The following is a 16,306-nucleotide window of genomic DNA, read 5'->3' as shown; positions in this document are numbered from 1 at the left end:
ACGAAATTCTTTGTAAAAAGTGCAATAAAATATACTAAGGACAAACAGAAAAATTCCTTTCACAACGAATCTCAAGCACCAGTATTCTGTGACAACTGGACAAATATCGATTGCATTATTGGTACATATGAGAGATTTAGATCATCCTATTAACTGGAGTCAAACAAGAGCTTTAATCCCATGTAATGACCCAGTTAAGAGGAATATCATAGAATCTTGTTTCATCAAGTCAAATAATGGAAGTGTTCTAAATTTAAGTCTTGGTTTACTTAAACTCGATGCCTTCATAATGAAAAAAGTTGTATATAAATATAAGCAAAAATATTAATATATTCAATTTTGTACATGTTTTGTAATTTGAATGGCTACGTCTTTGTTTCTCTTATGATTAAATCTATCCGATAATAATGGATTATCTCTTTGATTTTTACCCTTTTGACAGTTAACCATCTGGTATTCTTGATCCTTTCGTTTTCCTGGTAACTTTCTTCGCAACTGCATTTCATTCGTTATTTGACAATGTCTTAGTAACAACGAAAGCACTTGGATTTCTGCCTATCATTTTCCTGTGGTATTCGCTTATTTAATGAAGTCACGTGCATCTGCTTTGATTTTTTAAGCATGTATATGTGTGTGCGTGTGTGTGTGAGTGTGTATGTCTGTGTGCGTGTGTGTATGTTTATTTTTCATTGTTTTATCAGATGCTAATAAAAGGGAATCCAAATTAATCAACAATAACATATTCGCAGAATTTTAGTACCAAAACTTTCTTTGTATGAGTATCTTACCTCCATTGTTAACTATTTTACCTCATGGATCTTGTATCCATATAAATTATAATATCATATCGCCTCTTTTAGAATATTACTGATTGTTCTGTTTATCATGTTTATTTACTTTCTCGATTTCCCGATAAAACAAAATATGTCTTGAGAATATTTGTAATATTTTTATTATTTTTACAGTATAATTTTGTTTTATTTATTTACGTTCCTGGGAAATACGTAGTTTTGTATGGGTCAGTGAGATTTCACTCTGGATCTCATTTTCAGTGTAATCTAATAGTTTAATTCTTAATGAATTTTTTTTATTATAAAGGAATCCAATCTTTCGCAATAAAACACTTGCCAAATAATTAAGTTCCTGATTAGATTCAGTCGTTTACTTTCTGATTTTTAAATGTCAAACGCTAACCCTTCAATCGCTGTAATTATGAAAAATTAGATTACCATAACAGACCTTTGTAAGAAAAAAGTATAGTCATATGAAACACCAATTTCATATAACAGCTTATTTCTCGAAAGATCTAATAGAATATTGCTCTTCACGGCCGTAAGAAATTATGAAATGTTTACTTTCGATTATCTGTGCTAAAAGGGATATGGGAATGATTGACATTAGACTGAAGATTAATGAATTTTAAATGTCATCAAGGGTTTTAAAATGTACCTCTCATTACGATGCATCGTGAATGATGAGAGGTTGAATTTTAAAAATCCTAATTCATTTCTAAAAACATAAAGAATTCCGGCCAAGTTCCTGGGACTCCTTGACTTCTGATTCATGTTGAATTTGGCAATGACTAGATAATGGCGTTAGATTTAATCAAACTTGACATCATTCAGATTATGAAATATAATAACATTTCTAGCTGATCATTATAAACTTAATAAAAGTAAATAAACAGGAATAAAGCTGGAATTGAGATTATATAAGGAATAAGGTAACCTAGGTTTGAAGGCCTCTAGTCATCAGAGAGGCCTTACGTATTAATAAAAACACGAGTAAATGTATGACACTATGTTGCACCAGTAAATAAATTATAATATTTGCGTATGAAATATAAGTATCAAAACAACATATTGCTAAAGTAACTACTACTTGCCTTTAAGCAGGTTTCACACAACAATCAACTGTTTTTTCTTACGTATTAATATCATTGCATTGTGTATGAGACTGTGAAATTTAATTACAATTTATTAAGATGATGAAGCCAACAACACTCATTGTGAGCGTTTCTTTAGAACAGCATGGAAAATTTGATACGAGTCTCTAATCACGCTTCTTTCGCTTGTACACATGCGCGCGCACCCATTTTCGTCTTAGCGTATGGGATTGCTAAGTAATTTCAGTCACTGAAATGCGATTGCAGAGCAATGTTGTAGCTTTTGGATCAGGATACAATTCTTCAGAAAAGGTGAGCCTCTATTGATTAGATATGCTTCAATATTGTTTTTCATTTATTAATGAGTTACACGAATACGCAAGGTAAATCATTCGTAAGTCACTCACAATGTAATTGGGAAATAGCCATTTGATATGCGAAAGCATAAAACTATAATATCAAGAATATGATGCCCAGAATTTCCGAAACAAGACAATATATATACTTTTTCCATAACAGATCATAAAAGTATTCGCATTAATGATCGACTTTAAGCTACTTCGTTTACAATAAAGCAAATCAAATTCCACAAAGTAGTATGAATCCTTTTACATGGCTGGATAGCATCGAACTTTTTTCATGAGGAAGTGAAGACAATGGCGAAATTCTTAGATTTTCCACGCGTTATATGAAAATTATTAATAATCTCCAAGGCTGAAAGGCATCGGAAGAAATTCTACCTAAGAAACAATGTAGGAAATCCTTATACCAAAGAGTAAATGCCAGAAGGTTCTATACAGCGAGATACCATCGAAGAACTTAGTACAAACGTGGACAAACCCAAATTCCATTCTTTACCTGGTTAATATTGCATGGTATTTGTTAGTAGGTTGATATTAGAATTCAGGCAGTCTGCATGACAGTAGGAAAATATTTCCTTTCATGAGGGTGCCTTCGAACACGCTCGCATTTTCTAAAAGGGAAGCTGAAAATCTCATTTCTTACTTGATAGACCTAAAACCAGAACTTTTACAATCAGATGAGGTGTAAATCTACAGATAAAATAGTCATCATTTCAGTTAATGCTATGACCTAAATTTCTCACGTGCTCTAGTATTCATTGTGAGATGTATTTGCCCATTGCATAAAAATAATGTATTTTTATAAGTGCTGCTTTATTTTATGGCCGAGTAAAATAGAGTACAACATAATACAAAGTTGTCTTGGCCAGTTTACCAGAAGAGAGAAAAACAGAAACGGTAAACTATAAAAAAAATTATAAACTGACCTTCCTACGTGAGGACGAACCTAGCAGAGAAACCCACAAACGAAAACGAAATACTGAGGACATAAATTTAAACAGGAAATTTCCCTGGCAATAACACTGAACTATAATGAATAGCATATGGCATAGACATAACTTTTAATAACCTTACAGCATAAATATTCCCCAACAACAACAACAACAACAACAACAACAACAATAATAATAATAATAATAATAATAATAATAATAATAATAATAATAATAATAATAATAATAATAATAATAATAATAATAAGAGAAACGAAGCGGTTCACTTGAGTTCTTGCTTGCGTTTAAGTGTTATTTGAATAACTAATGAGTCTTTGCGTTTTATGAAAGAAAATTGACCATTAGCGGCGAATGAGAAAACGTCTCAAACTTATTTTCTCCATATTCTTTAGTGACTCAAAAGGCTTAAAACTCAAAGCCAATACGAACAAGGGTCGAGAAGGGCAAAGATGCATGTATATACGTAAGTCTATTCTGTATTTGCCATGTTCATTTATATTCTGCTGGATATATATGCATTTAATCAAGTTATTAGATATAATTTGAATCAAAAATCACTACACACACACACACACACACACACACACACACACACACACACACACACACACACACACACACATATATATATATATATATATATATATATATATATATATATATATATATATATATATATATATATATATATATATATATATGAATAATTATCACATCACCGTGATTCATATAAATCATTCGAGCTACAATTGTCCTTTAATATCTAATTCGCTCTACCTCGGAATTGATATATTTTCATATATGTAAACCGAAGGGGAATTTTTAGTTGATAATAATTTCGTCCCCTCATGGGATCGAACACCGTCCAGCAGACAGGCACAAAAATCAGGACGGGACATGACGTTACCTCACTGTTAGCTGAATCGGTACCGTAAATGTCGTCCTGATTTCGTGCCTGTCCGCTGGACGGTGGTTCGATCCCATTAGGGGACGAAATTATTATCAACTAAAAACTCCCTTTCGGTTTACATATATGAAAAATATATCAATTCCGAGGTAGAGCAAATTAGATATTAAAGGATATGTGTTGTAGTTCGAATGATATATATATATATATATATATATATATATATATATATATATTATATAATATATATATATATATATAAAGTATAAAAGGCACATTAAAAACACTTGGTTTTAAAGCTAAAGACAATATTTCAGTGGTCTGATTACCACACTTATCGAGCAATGAATGACAGAAAAAGTTACATTAGGAAATTAAGAGAAATAATACCCTAGGTGATACCAGGGTCCGTCACTGAGCAGCCATAGGTCCTGTTAATTGTCTTAATCCTCTTCGCCATTGCCTTAAGGAAGACGTTGTGTATATGTTCCTAATCCCATGCTCCATTGGAAAGGTTGATCCTATCATCTTGTTGTTTTATCAGTGAAGATTCCACCATTTTACATTTGTATCGACAGCTGCTCTTGTATAAAATTCGGGATGAGTTCCCATCCATGGTATGGTTCATGTTATTTATACAAAAGAAAACTGCCGAACTATTTTGTCCATATCTAAACGAGGAAATTTATGTTGAGTACTTATCAGAGTCCCTACATGGAATTTCATGAACTCCTACGTTTCTACAAACTGGTTTTTGCTAGACGTTAATTAATGATTTCCCTAGTGTATTCGGATAAGTAAAGATGAAAGGGTTGGAGTGGCGTAAGATTTTTGCAATCTCACGTAAATTGTCCACGTGACGGATTACAATTTTGTTTGTGTATTTTTCGTTTTCTTTGTTTTCTATGGGTTTGTGAAAAATACATGGTTTTTCTATTATGTGCTTGGGTTATGTCTTAATAACAACTATGCATTCACTGTCTATAGGAAAGTGACATTCTCATTTTCATGCATACACTTTTACAGCTATCATGATATTCAGTTAAACTTGACATGGCAAGTATAATCTATTTCTTACAGCCTTGAGAATTTACTCCCAAGAATTTTTAAACAAAGACCTTGAAACAATCAGAAATCAACTTATCTTGTTAAAATATCCCAAGCATATAACAGAAAAAGCCATACATAAAGCAAAGAAATTTTTTTACAAACCCATAGAAAATAAAGAAAAGGAAAAATTCACAAACAAAATTGTAATCCCTCACGTGGACAATTTACGAAAAGGAAAATTCACAAACAAAATTGTAATCCCTCACGTGGACAATTTACGAGAGATCACAAAACCTTAGGCCACTCCAACCTTTCATCTTTACGTATCAGATTACACTAGGAGAATCATTAATTAACGTCCAGCAGAAACCAGTCTGAAGAAACGTAGGAGATTATGAAATTTCATGTAGGTGCTGTGATAAGTCATATTATGGATACACATGTAACTCTCTCTCAGAGAGGTTAACTCAACATAAAAACGCTCAGTTAGATATGGACAAAATAGTTCGGCAATTTTCCATCATATAAGTAACACGAACCATACCATAGAGTGGAACTCACCCGCAATTTATACAGGAGCAGCAGTCGATACAAATATCAAATGGTGGAATCTTCACTATTAAAACAACAAGAAAATAGCATCAATCTTTCCAATGTACCCAGGGATTAGGACCATATAGACAGTGTCTTCCTTAAGGCAACAATGAAGAGGATTAAGGCAATTAACAGAACCTATGGCGACTCAGCGATGGCCCCAGTCAAAGGCAAGGCCCACCGCCAGTAACTGTGGAAACTGTTGCCTTGCAGTCTTACTTTTTAGTCAAAGGCTAGATCCACTGCAAATAACTATGAAAACTGCTGCCTTGCAGGTAGACTTTTCAGTCAAAGGCTAGGCCTACTGCAAATAATTGTGGAAACTGTTGCCTTGAATTCTTACTTTTTAGTAAAAGGCTAGGCCCATTGACAAATAACTATGGAAACTGCTGCCTTGCAGTCTTACTTTTTAATAAATGACTTGGCCCACCACCAAAAACTGTGGAAAATGGTGCCTTGCTGGTGGACTTTTTAGTCAAGGCTAAACCCACCACCAATAACTGTGGAACTGCGCCTTGCCAGTTTACGTTTTAATAATTGACCTTTGGCACCACCCCAAAAACTTTGAAATGGTCTTGTGGTGGACTTTTTAGCAAGGCTAAACACCACCAAAATGACTGCTGCCTTTCAGTCTTACTTTTTAGTCAAAGACTAGGCCCACTGCAAATAACTATGGAAACAGCTGCCTTGCAGGTAGACTTTTCAGTCAAAGGCTAGGCCTACTGCAAATAATTGTGGAAATTGTTGCCTTGCATTCTTACTTTTCAGTAAAAGGCTATGCCCATTGCAAATAACTGTGGAAACGGCTGCCTTGCAGGTAGACTTTTCAGTCAAAGGCTAGGCCTACTGCAAATAATTGTGGAAACTGTTGCCTTGCATTCTTACTTTTCAGTAAAAGGCTATGCCCATTGCAAATAACTGTGGAAACTGCTGCCTTGCAGTCTTACTTTTTAGTCAAAGGCTAGGCCCACTGCAAATAACTGTGGAAACAGCTGCCTTGCAGGTAGACTTTTCAATCAAAGGCTAGGCCTACTGCAAATAATTGTAGAAACTGTTGCCTTGCATTCTTACTTTTTAGGTAAAAGGCTAGGCCCATTGCAAATAACTTCCAAACTGCTGCCTTGCAGCATTACTTTTTAATAAATGACTTAGCTCACCACCAAAAACTGTGGAAAATGGTACCTTGCTGGTGGACCAGTTAGTCAAAGGCTAGGCCTACTGCAAATAATCGTGGAAACTGTTGCCTTGCATTCTTACTAAAAAGTAAGAATGCAAGGCAACATTTTCCACAATTATTTGCATTCTTACTAAAAAGCAAGAATGCAAGGCAACAGTTTCCACAATTATTTGCAGTAGGCCTAGCCTTTGACTAATAGGTCCACCAGCAAGGTACCATTTTCCACAGTTTTTGGCGGTGGGACAAGTCATTTATTAAAAAGTAAGGCTGCAAGGCAGCAGTTTGCACAGTTATTTGCAATGGGCCTAGCCTTTTACTAAAAAGTAAGAATGCAAGGCAACAGTTTCCACATTTATTTGCAGTAGACCTAGCCTTTGACTGAAAAGTCTACCTGCAAGGCAGCAGTTTCCACAGTTATTTGCAGTGGGCCTAGCCTTTGACTAAAAAGTAAGACTGCAAGGCAGCAGTTTCAACAGTTATTGGTGGTGGGCCTAGCCTTGACTAAAAAGTCCATCAGCAAAGTAAAAGGCTAGGCCCAATGCAAATAACTTTCAAACTGCTGCCCTGCAGCCTTACTTTTTATGAAATGACTTGGCCCACCGCCAAAAACTGTGGAAAATGGTACCTTGCTGGTGGACCTTTTTGTCAAGGCTAGGCCCATCACCAATAACTGTGAAAACTGCTGCCTTGCAGTCTTACTTTTTTTAAAAGGTTAGGCCCACCACCAATAACTGTGGAAACTGTTGCCTTGCATTCTTACTTTTAGTCAAGGCGAGGCCCACTGCCAATAAGGGCATCCGGTTGTAAAATAACCCCTTTGCCAATTAGTAAACCATGCTTGATGTTGTAAGGAAAGGCCCATCATTTAATCAACCTCATAGTGTAGGGAAGACGATGGGAAAGAATATATAATATATTATATATATATATATATATATATATATATATATATATATATATATATATATGATATATATATATTAGTAAATTCATAGACCCGAAAATATCCCTCAATATTAGGTTTATAAAGGTTATCAAAATCTTAACTGACTAACGCAAATAGTAACTGATTACGGATATCATGTTATTGTCAACTATGTTAATTCAGATTATTTTATGTTTGCTTCCTTTTTTGCTTTCATTGTCCCTTTATTCATTATTTGGAATAATAGTAATAATAGTTGCATCACATGTTTAATTCGAATGGTATTATTATTATTATTATTATTATTATTATTATTATTATTATTATTATTATTATTATTATTATTATTATATTATCATCCCCATGATTATTTTGACTTATTTCTTGCCATCTTAATTGACCTAATTACGTTTATATATACATTTCAACTAAAACGGCTTTTAGCGCCATGATCAAGTATAATCCTTCTTACTAGCGCATTCATCAACCTACTCTTTTTACTACTTAAAATAAAATAGTGTGCTAAAATATTTCCCACAAACTTGTGTACTCCTAGTGCATAATTATGAATGATCTTCTCTCAAGACGCGTACATCCTTCAATTAAAGTCCACACAGAAGTTATCGAGTTGCTTGATAGGGATGAGATATACTGAGATGAGAAATTTATAGATATCTTTCACAATATAAAGAAAGAGAATGAGAGGGAGAAAGAAAATGAATGGATACTGTACAGAGAGAGAGAGAGAGAGAGAGAGAGAGAGAGAGAGAGAGAGAGGCGTATTTTGGAATACAGTTCTTGTTTAGAGAAGAGAGGATGTGACGTTGAGGGTGGATTGGACTGAGTGGAAAAAATGACTCTGCATATTAATACGATAACAGCCAGCCTTCCCCAACTCCGGAGTCGAAGTGCATAACCGTGTACTGGTCCAGCTGGTGTGTTTTCGCGTCCATGTTGGATCTGGAGATGGCGTCATTTATGTCAGGATGACCTTATTTGGCCATTTCCATTATCAAGTTGACTAAACGAGCCCCTCCACTCTTGTTTCATAAGTTTTGCAATCTCTGTCATCACAAACATTATGTAACATCCCATCTGTAATGCACATCATGTTATCTTATTTTTTCTTTATTATTCGCCTGCTGTGAAAGCTGGATGAGGTTTTAGGGTTCTCTGCGATGCAGTTCCCAGGAGTTTACAAAATTGTATCCCAATATCTGCTGGAAAAACATTGATTTCGAAACATCCATTTGGAATTCAACAAAACGCTGAGAAAAATGTGGAGTTTGAACGCACAGATTTCAGGATTAGAGTTGCACAACAGTGATGGACTGAACTGAAATTTCCTAGAGCAAACAAGATCATCTCTCTCTCTCTCTCTCTCTCTCTCTCTCTCTCTCTCTCTCTCACACACACACCACACAAACATTGACATCCAATTTATTTCGTTATCCCTCTATGTTCTTAAATGCATAAATGTATAATTGATATCCAAAATTATTAGAAATGAATGAATCAATTAACATTGCTGATAGCATTGTTATGCTCTCTCTCTCTCTCTCTCTCTCTCTCTCTCTCTCTCTCTCTCTCTCTCTCGCTTGCACTATGTTCAAAGTTATTTTAGAATTACTTTTGACATAAGTATATAAATGGTGCACATATATATATATATATATATATATATATATATATATAGTATATATATATATATATATATATATATATATATATATATATATATATATATATATATACCCACCCACTTCCTTTATATTAAGACTGAACTTGGACTTAAAGGACATCAGGAGGGTCACTATTCTTCTCAGCGACCACAGAAACTATGTATTAGCCACTATCTGCGGTTTCAGTTATTTTTACGTGCCACCCCTCTACCATCCACGTTCCATCCCTTCTCACCGCCGTCCATATCGGGGCTGAACTTGGACTTAAAGGGCATCGGAAGTGTCACTATTCATCTCAGCGATCTCAAAAGACTATGGATTAGTCAATAATATTTACTGTTTTCTTTAATCTTTATATTTCACCCCTTCCCACACTCCTCCCCCCCCTTTTGGTGCCAGTGACGTCTTACCCCCACAGTGTTCTTTCCAAGAGGACATGTCATACCAAATATGGTTGAAATTGATCGCCACATTTTAAAGTATGTGGAGCATACAAACATACATACATCCATTTACATATGCCTATTACATATATATATATATATATATATATATATATATATATATATAGATATATATATATATATACATATACTATATATATATATATATATATATATATATATACATATATACATATATATATATATATATATATATATATATATATATATATATATATATATATATATATATATACATATATATATATATATATGTATGTATATATATATATATATATATATATATATATATATATATATATATATATATATATATATATATATACATCTCATGGTAAGTCAGTCTTTTTCCTCAATTAGTTCATAGAGATAAATTCCCTGCTCAGGATTTAGAGTCCCCTCACAGGTAAAAACATAAAAGTGGTGACTGATTGATCAGAATTTCTTACAGACTACACATTACAGTGAGGGTCTTACCCCTTGCAACTTACAGCTATCACCTACTAGCCCCAATAAAGCTGAATGCAAGACAAGAAATGAACCTTATCTCAAACATCTTTATGCACACAATCAAACAGTTATAGTGTAAGTACTATGTTATCTCTTATTTATTATATTATTTGCAACCTAAATATGAACAAAAAATTTTTTTTAGGAAACACATAGACAAAGTGCATGTTCCATGAATAGTTTCACAGCGAAGACAGGGTGCTGATTTACTGAAATAGAAACTTAGTCCGTATCTCATGTTAGCCTGCATGATTTCAATGCTAGGATAGCTAGGTAGGAAAGCATTAAACAAAATGATACCCGTTATTTCCTTTCCCACATACTCTGGACAACTTGATATCCATCAATTTAGCTATGCAACACAGTCATCGAATCGTGAGCAGAAGCGCAAAGGGCAATGCCATTCTCTCTCTCAACCATAGTGGCAATTATGCTTGAATTCAAATGATAATTCCACAATTTCCAAAACCATCCATTGAAAATTAGCATTCTCAAAATTCATTTCATTGGTTATGTGAGGCCAATTTCAACTATAAAAACCGTTTTCTAATCAATTACAAAATTTGTGCAAACAGGTGAATTCTTCGTTAATTAATATCAAAGCAGCTGGAAGACAGGAAAAATCATTCACATAAATGTTCGGCTGTTTTGTAACCTTTCACTAGAGACTTCGCTCAGCAGATCACATGTTCCATGCACGTGTCGAGCCTGCCACAACAAAAGTTATTCTAAGCATTGGCCGTCATAACGACCTCATAGAGTAACTTCACATACCTTTGATTACGTGCCGACAAATCCAACTAAAGTATACTTAAATTCTTTGCACACATAATCAAGGCACATAAATGCATTGTGCATGGTAAATGAAAAAATTGCATGGCCATGTTGCATTCTTTTTCTTCGAAACAAGTATAATTTATACACTCTTCAGATGAGGTGCCAAGAGCAATTGAAAGAATGATTTAGAGAAGAGTTTCAGGCTACCATTAGAACAGTGAAAGATGAGGAGAAATTGATAATAGGAGCTGATATGAATGGCCATTGATTTGGAATTAAAAATGAAGGTGGGGATTATACCTAGGATCTACTTTATGCCAAGAGGGAGGTTGTGTGGCTGAAGTTGACAGTAGGATAAAAGCTGCATTGGGGAAATGGAGAGAGGTAACTGGTGTAATATGTAATAAGAAAATGCCAATCAAGCTATAAGTAAAAATTTATAGCACAGTGATAAGACCAGTATTAATATATGTATCTGAAATATGGGCTCTAAGAGAAGAGGAAATAAAGCTTGAGAGAATAAAGGTGATAATGCTGAGGTGGATTATGGAAATATTGCTGCTTGAGAGATTAGAAAATGATGAAATAAGAAGGACAGGCTTAATAAAGATTACAGAGGTGATATGAGAGTCAGGAGTGAGATGGTATTTGCATGTGTTGAGGATGGATGATGAGGTAGTGACGAGGGCTTGGGAGGAATTTGTTAGAGGAAGAAGATTGAGAGAGAGAGACAGAGAATTAGATGGCGAGGTAAAATGAATGAAGATATGGAGAGAAGAGGTATGGTGGAGGAGGATGCCTTTGATAGGAGCCAGTGGAGAAGGTGCATCAGGCAATAGACTTCTTAGTGTAGGGATAACGGTGGGAAGGAGAAGCCCTGTAATGAAGTCATTCTGTGCTACAAACCAATCTTAATCATTCTTACATGCATATATTTATATATACCTAGAAACTACTGCTTCATATTTCTGTAGAGCAACCTAGTCTTCTGCCCTTTGTGTTAGCCTTAAACCCCCCTGTGGGTTTGATTTATTTGGGAGAACTCAGATTCATTCCAAGATGTACAGTACTCCTTTTACTGATCTTTTACTAATCTTATGTTCTGACACACAGAGTTTATCTGACCTAACCCATATCGAGGCTTCCCACCAATCCTTAGAAAAGGAAAAAGATATGCACCCACCATGCAACAACAAAATCCCTGAGTTCTTCAGAACAAAAATCTGAGTTCTTCAGAACAACCCTGAATTCTTTGAAACAAAACAATGAGTTCTTCAGAACAAACAACCATTCCTCTCGAACAGCCTACATTCTTTAGAACAAATCTAAACTTATGCTTATGAATGAATCTGAGCTCTCCCAAATAAATCAAACCCACATTCTCTATGAACTTCTTTAACCTTGCACTATAGCCAGATTCGTACGTGTTCAAGTAACTCTAAATTGTTCTTTTTGAACAAACCTACATCCTCTGAAACAAACCAAAGACCTCTTCTTGAACAAACCCTAACCTTATGCTTGATCCCTAGGGAAGGCATTCACTCCAGAATGCCAAAACATTCTCTAAAACAAACTAGAAGCCGTTCTGTAATTTGAGACTTTAAAATGATCCCATTTAACTCCCTGGGATGAACCTGTACCAATAGGGGCATTTTACAGAACAAACCACGAACCCTTACACTTGATCACCAGCGTCACCGCCCCCTAATGGGGCAAGTCTACCCTATCTAGTTCACCTAACAAAAGGGGCAGTCCAATCTACTAGTAGTCCCATGTACTGGCCCACTTCATTGCCTAGTCACTTCTGCTAAACAAGTGCTATTTCACTTCTGTGCTATCTCTGGCATGCTCAACCTATACCTGACTTTCGGAGGAATAATCCCACCCCTTACACACCTGGAACATGGCAGCGAAACTATCAGGACTTGAAGGGCCAAGAACTAGTAACATGGGTAAATGGACAAAGAGGGAGAGAGAAGACGAAAGAGAGGGAAGGGAGAAGGAAAGACAGAAGTAGAAAAATAGAAGAGAGAGAGTAAAAGGGAGGAAACGGGAAGAAAGGAAATGAAATCAGACAGCCCATGAGCTCCCCATTGCCCAACAAAGGGCTTCCAACCGTAGCCCACTTCCTCCCTAGTCCACTTTCACCAAAAATGGACAGATTCTGAGCCAGAGGCCTGGCTCGACTATGTAGAAGAGGTTTTCTCAACTTGTAAGCAAACCCATGCAGAGGTTTCCTTAATCCTGTGAAAATACCTGGGCAGAAAGGGGACAGTTGCCTTTTGCTCCTTTACCCTGGACTACCAAGGAAATCTTGAGGAAGTCCAAAAGGCCATCACTAAAGCCTATGTGAACAACCCCAAATGCTAGAGAAAATATTTGCATGGCCAGCCTATGGAACCGGGTCAAATCTAGATCGAATGGTCTTAAGTACCACCACCTCCAAGGACATAATCGAGCGCTTCAGGCTCATAGACTTCTTATACTATAGGCCCTATCCTTTCGCCACCTACCTTTGGGATGCTCGCTAAACGTTGTCTCTTGGCTGACATCTGGGGCAAATACTATCCCTTTGCTAGTTTGCTGGTATGTAAGAATTGCTCCCCTTCTCTTACTTCTGGGATCCCTTAGCCCAGAAATTGACCTCCTCCTCAACAGAAGCCCGTGTGTGGCCATTTAAAAGGCCAGGGGACCTCACTAGACAGTCTTACCCTGGGCAGCAGTACCATAGCTGCAAGACCAGCCTTTCACCCCCTACAATAAACCTGGCTCTGATCCTGTGGCTGCCCTCCTCATCACGGGGCAAATTCCTCTCTCCCTGCCTTAGACCCGGAGCAGCTCATCTGAGCATAGACAGAGGATGCCAACTTGCGGCGCCACCATTTGGAGGCTGCCAACATTGAAGAAGAACTGAAGGATCTTGTGTAGGGCAACATCCTCCTAGAGGACAAAACCCTCTACTGGGTAACCCTGGACAGTTGCGAATTTAGAAATCTTTCATTTCGGGCGGGGGTGCCACTTATGATTATCATATATGTTTATAGTCAAAATGTAGATATATGGTGCATATATACCAATATTTATATATGTATGCACACACATATTTATAAATACAATAGTAATTATTATTGCTCTTGTTGTTGTAAATTAATGTTAATGAAATAATATTTAAGCAAATTTTTGCTACTGATAATGATCTATTGAAAGGAAACAATATTCTATTATTTATATCCATGGAGGTGAGGGCACGTGGCCAGGTCACCCCACCCCCTTAAATCCACCACTGACCCCTGAGGGTGGAGGGGCGGGGGAATAAGCCCACTCAAGTTATACATCAACTGGTAATTGTACATCTATCCTTGCAACAAGACCTCCTCCAATTGGCCCATGACAGTATCAGCGGGCACTTTTGTCACCCAGACCATCCAAGCCATTGAAGTGAAATTCTACTGGCCCATTCTGTGGAAAGCTGCCAAGGCTTTCATAGCCTCATATCCTATGTGCCAGATAACAGGAAATACAAACAAGGTCATCTTCAAGGTTCCTATCAAGGATGTTCCCTCAGTTGGCATCTCCTCCTAGGCAGTAGTCATTGACTACTATACTCCCCAAGGATGCATCATAAGCAAGATAAAAAATAATCACTGTCTCATATCACAGGCTGATCCACAAGAAACCCTGAAGTTGTTACCTTTAGGAGTGAGAGCTTTAAGTGTCAAGGCACTTATAAAATCTTTCTGTCAGTTCGGTTTCCATGCAATGATTTAAACTGATCAAGTGCAACATTTTATGTTGAAAGAGTTCCACAACAGTATGGCCAGCCATGGTATCAAGAACATTCATTCATCCCCTTTTTACCCTGAAAACCAAGGAATTGTGGAACAGTTCCACCAGACCCCTGGCTTCACTCTGTCCAAGCTCAAACAGAATGAAGGAGCAACCAAGGAGGAGAATTCCCCCATGCCCTTTTAATCATTCACCAAGCTCCCTCTAAGACCCTAGGGTATAACTCTTTTGAGATCCTATGCACCCACTGTACTCTAGACCCCTTTGACATCCTGTATGAGGGTTGGGCAGAACCAGCAAGGGCAAACTGGGCAAAGAACCTTCTCATCATTCAATGAAATCTTTGGGCTGCATGGGTGATCACTCAAGCAACAGAGGCTGCAACCCAAGAGTGAGTTAAGCTCAAGCTTGAAAAAATGGCCTGAACCCGATCCATTAGTACCAGGGACTAGGTCCTAGTTCTCTGAACCAGAGCCACTCAACCCCTCAAGACCCAGTTCACAGGACCTCACAAAATACTGGGAAAGTAAGGGGACCTAAATTGCTTTGCAGACTGAGGTTGGGGGAAGGGTAAATAACTCCATATAAATCTATTAAAACCCTATCTAGCACAAGAAGGAAAGGAGGCTGAGGATATCCCCTCAGGGCCAGGGCCTCTCAAAGGAACCATAATTAAGATGCCAGCCCCATCAGCGAGTGCAGTTCTACTCAGCCTTGAAGCTATTACTCCAGGACTTGAGGATCATAAGTAACGTGATATAAAAGTAACTTTTAATTGTTACACTGCTGACTGATAAGGAGATTTTGAAAACTTTGTCCCTTCTTAATTATCATATTATCACTTTCTGGACCCACTGTTAATCTTTTCTCTCAACTGCGTGATTGCCCCGATACCTCTCTTCCAGCTAAAAAGCTGCTTGGTGTCAAAATCGTCGCCACAAGCACGCAATGCACTAGTGATGTGGATTAACCAAAATAAAAAGTTGAATGCCGTTGTACTGCCATCCGGCTGACAGGACAACCACAAGGTTATGGGATTGCTCCAAAACCCATGTGGAAGCTGAAGAACATAGGAAGATAATCCAGGAAAAGTTATAAAAGGAGCACACTTTCCCCTTCACCTCCAGCTCCGTACGATCCCTATCTCAACCACGTGGCTGCTTTTCGTAGTCCAGTATTCTTCCAGTGTTAAGTTCCATAAACTCTTTCCCTCCATCTTCATACCAGGATGAGT

At 36.7% G+C, this 16,306-nt stretch overlaps 1 protein-coding gene across 1 annotated transcript in view; it reads left to right on the top strand.

Annotated features, from left to right (window-relative positions):
* Nucleotides 1-14,673: 14,673 nt before the first annotated feature.
* The window catches only part of LOC135201233 (uncharacterized), a 27,758-nt gene continuing 26,125 nt past the window's right edge, over nt 14,674-16,306 (top strand). Inside the window, exons 1-2 of the mRNA XM_064230110.1 lie at nt 14,674-14,854; nt 15,682-15,820. Coding sequence (XP_064086180.1) covers nt 14,674-14,854; nt 15,682-15,820 — 320 coding nt within the window. The remainder of the gene's footprint in view (nt 14,855-15,681; nt 15,821-16,306) is intronic.

Source organism: Macrobrachium nipponense, chromosome 28 (assembly GCF_015104395.2).
Source record: "Macrobrachium nipponense isolate FS-2020 chromosome 28, ASM1510439v2, whole genome shotgun sequence".
Taxonomy (NCBI): domain Eukaryota; kingdom Metazoa; phylum Arthropoda; class Malacostraca; order Decapoda; family Palaemonidae; genus Macrobrachium; species Macrobrachium nipponense.
This window is presented reverse-complemented; position numbering and strand designations above follow the sequence as displayed.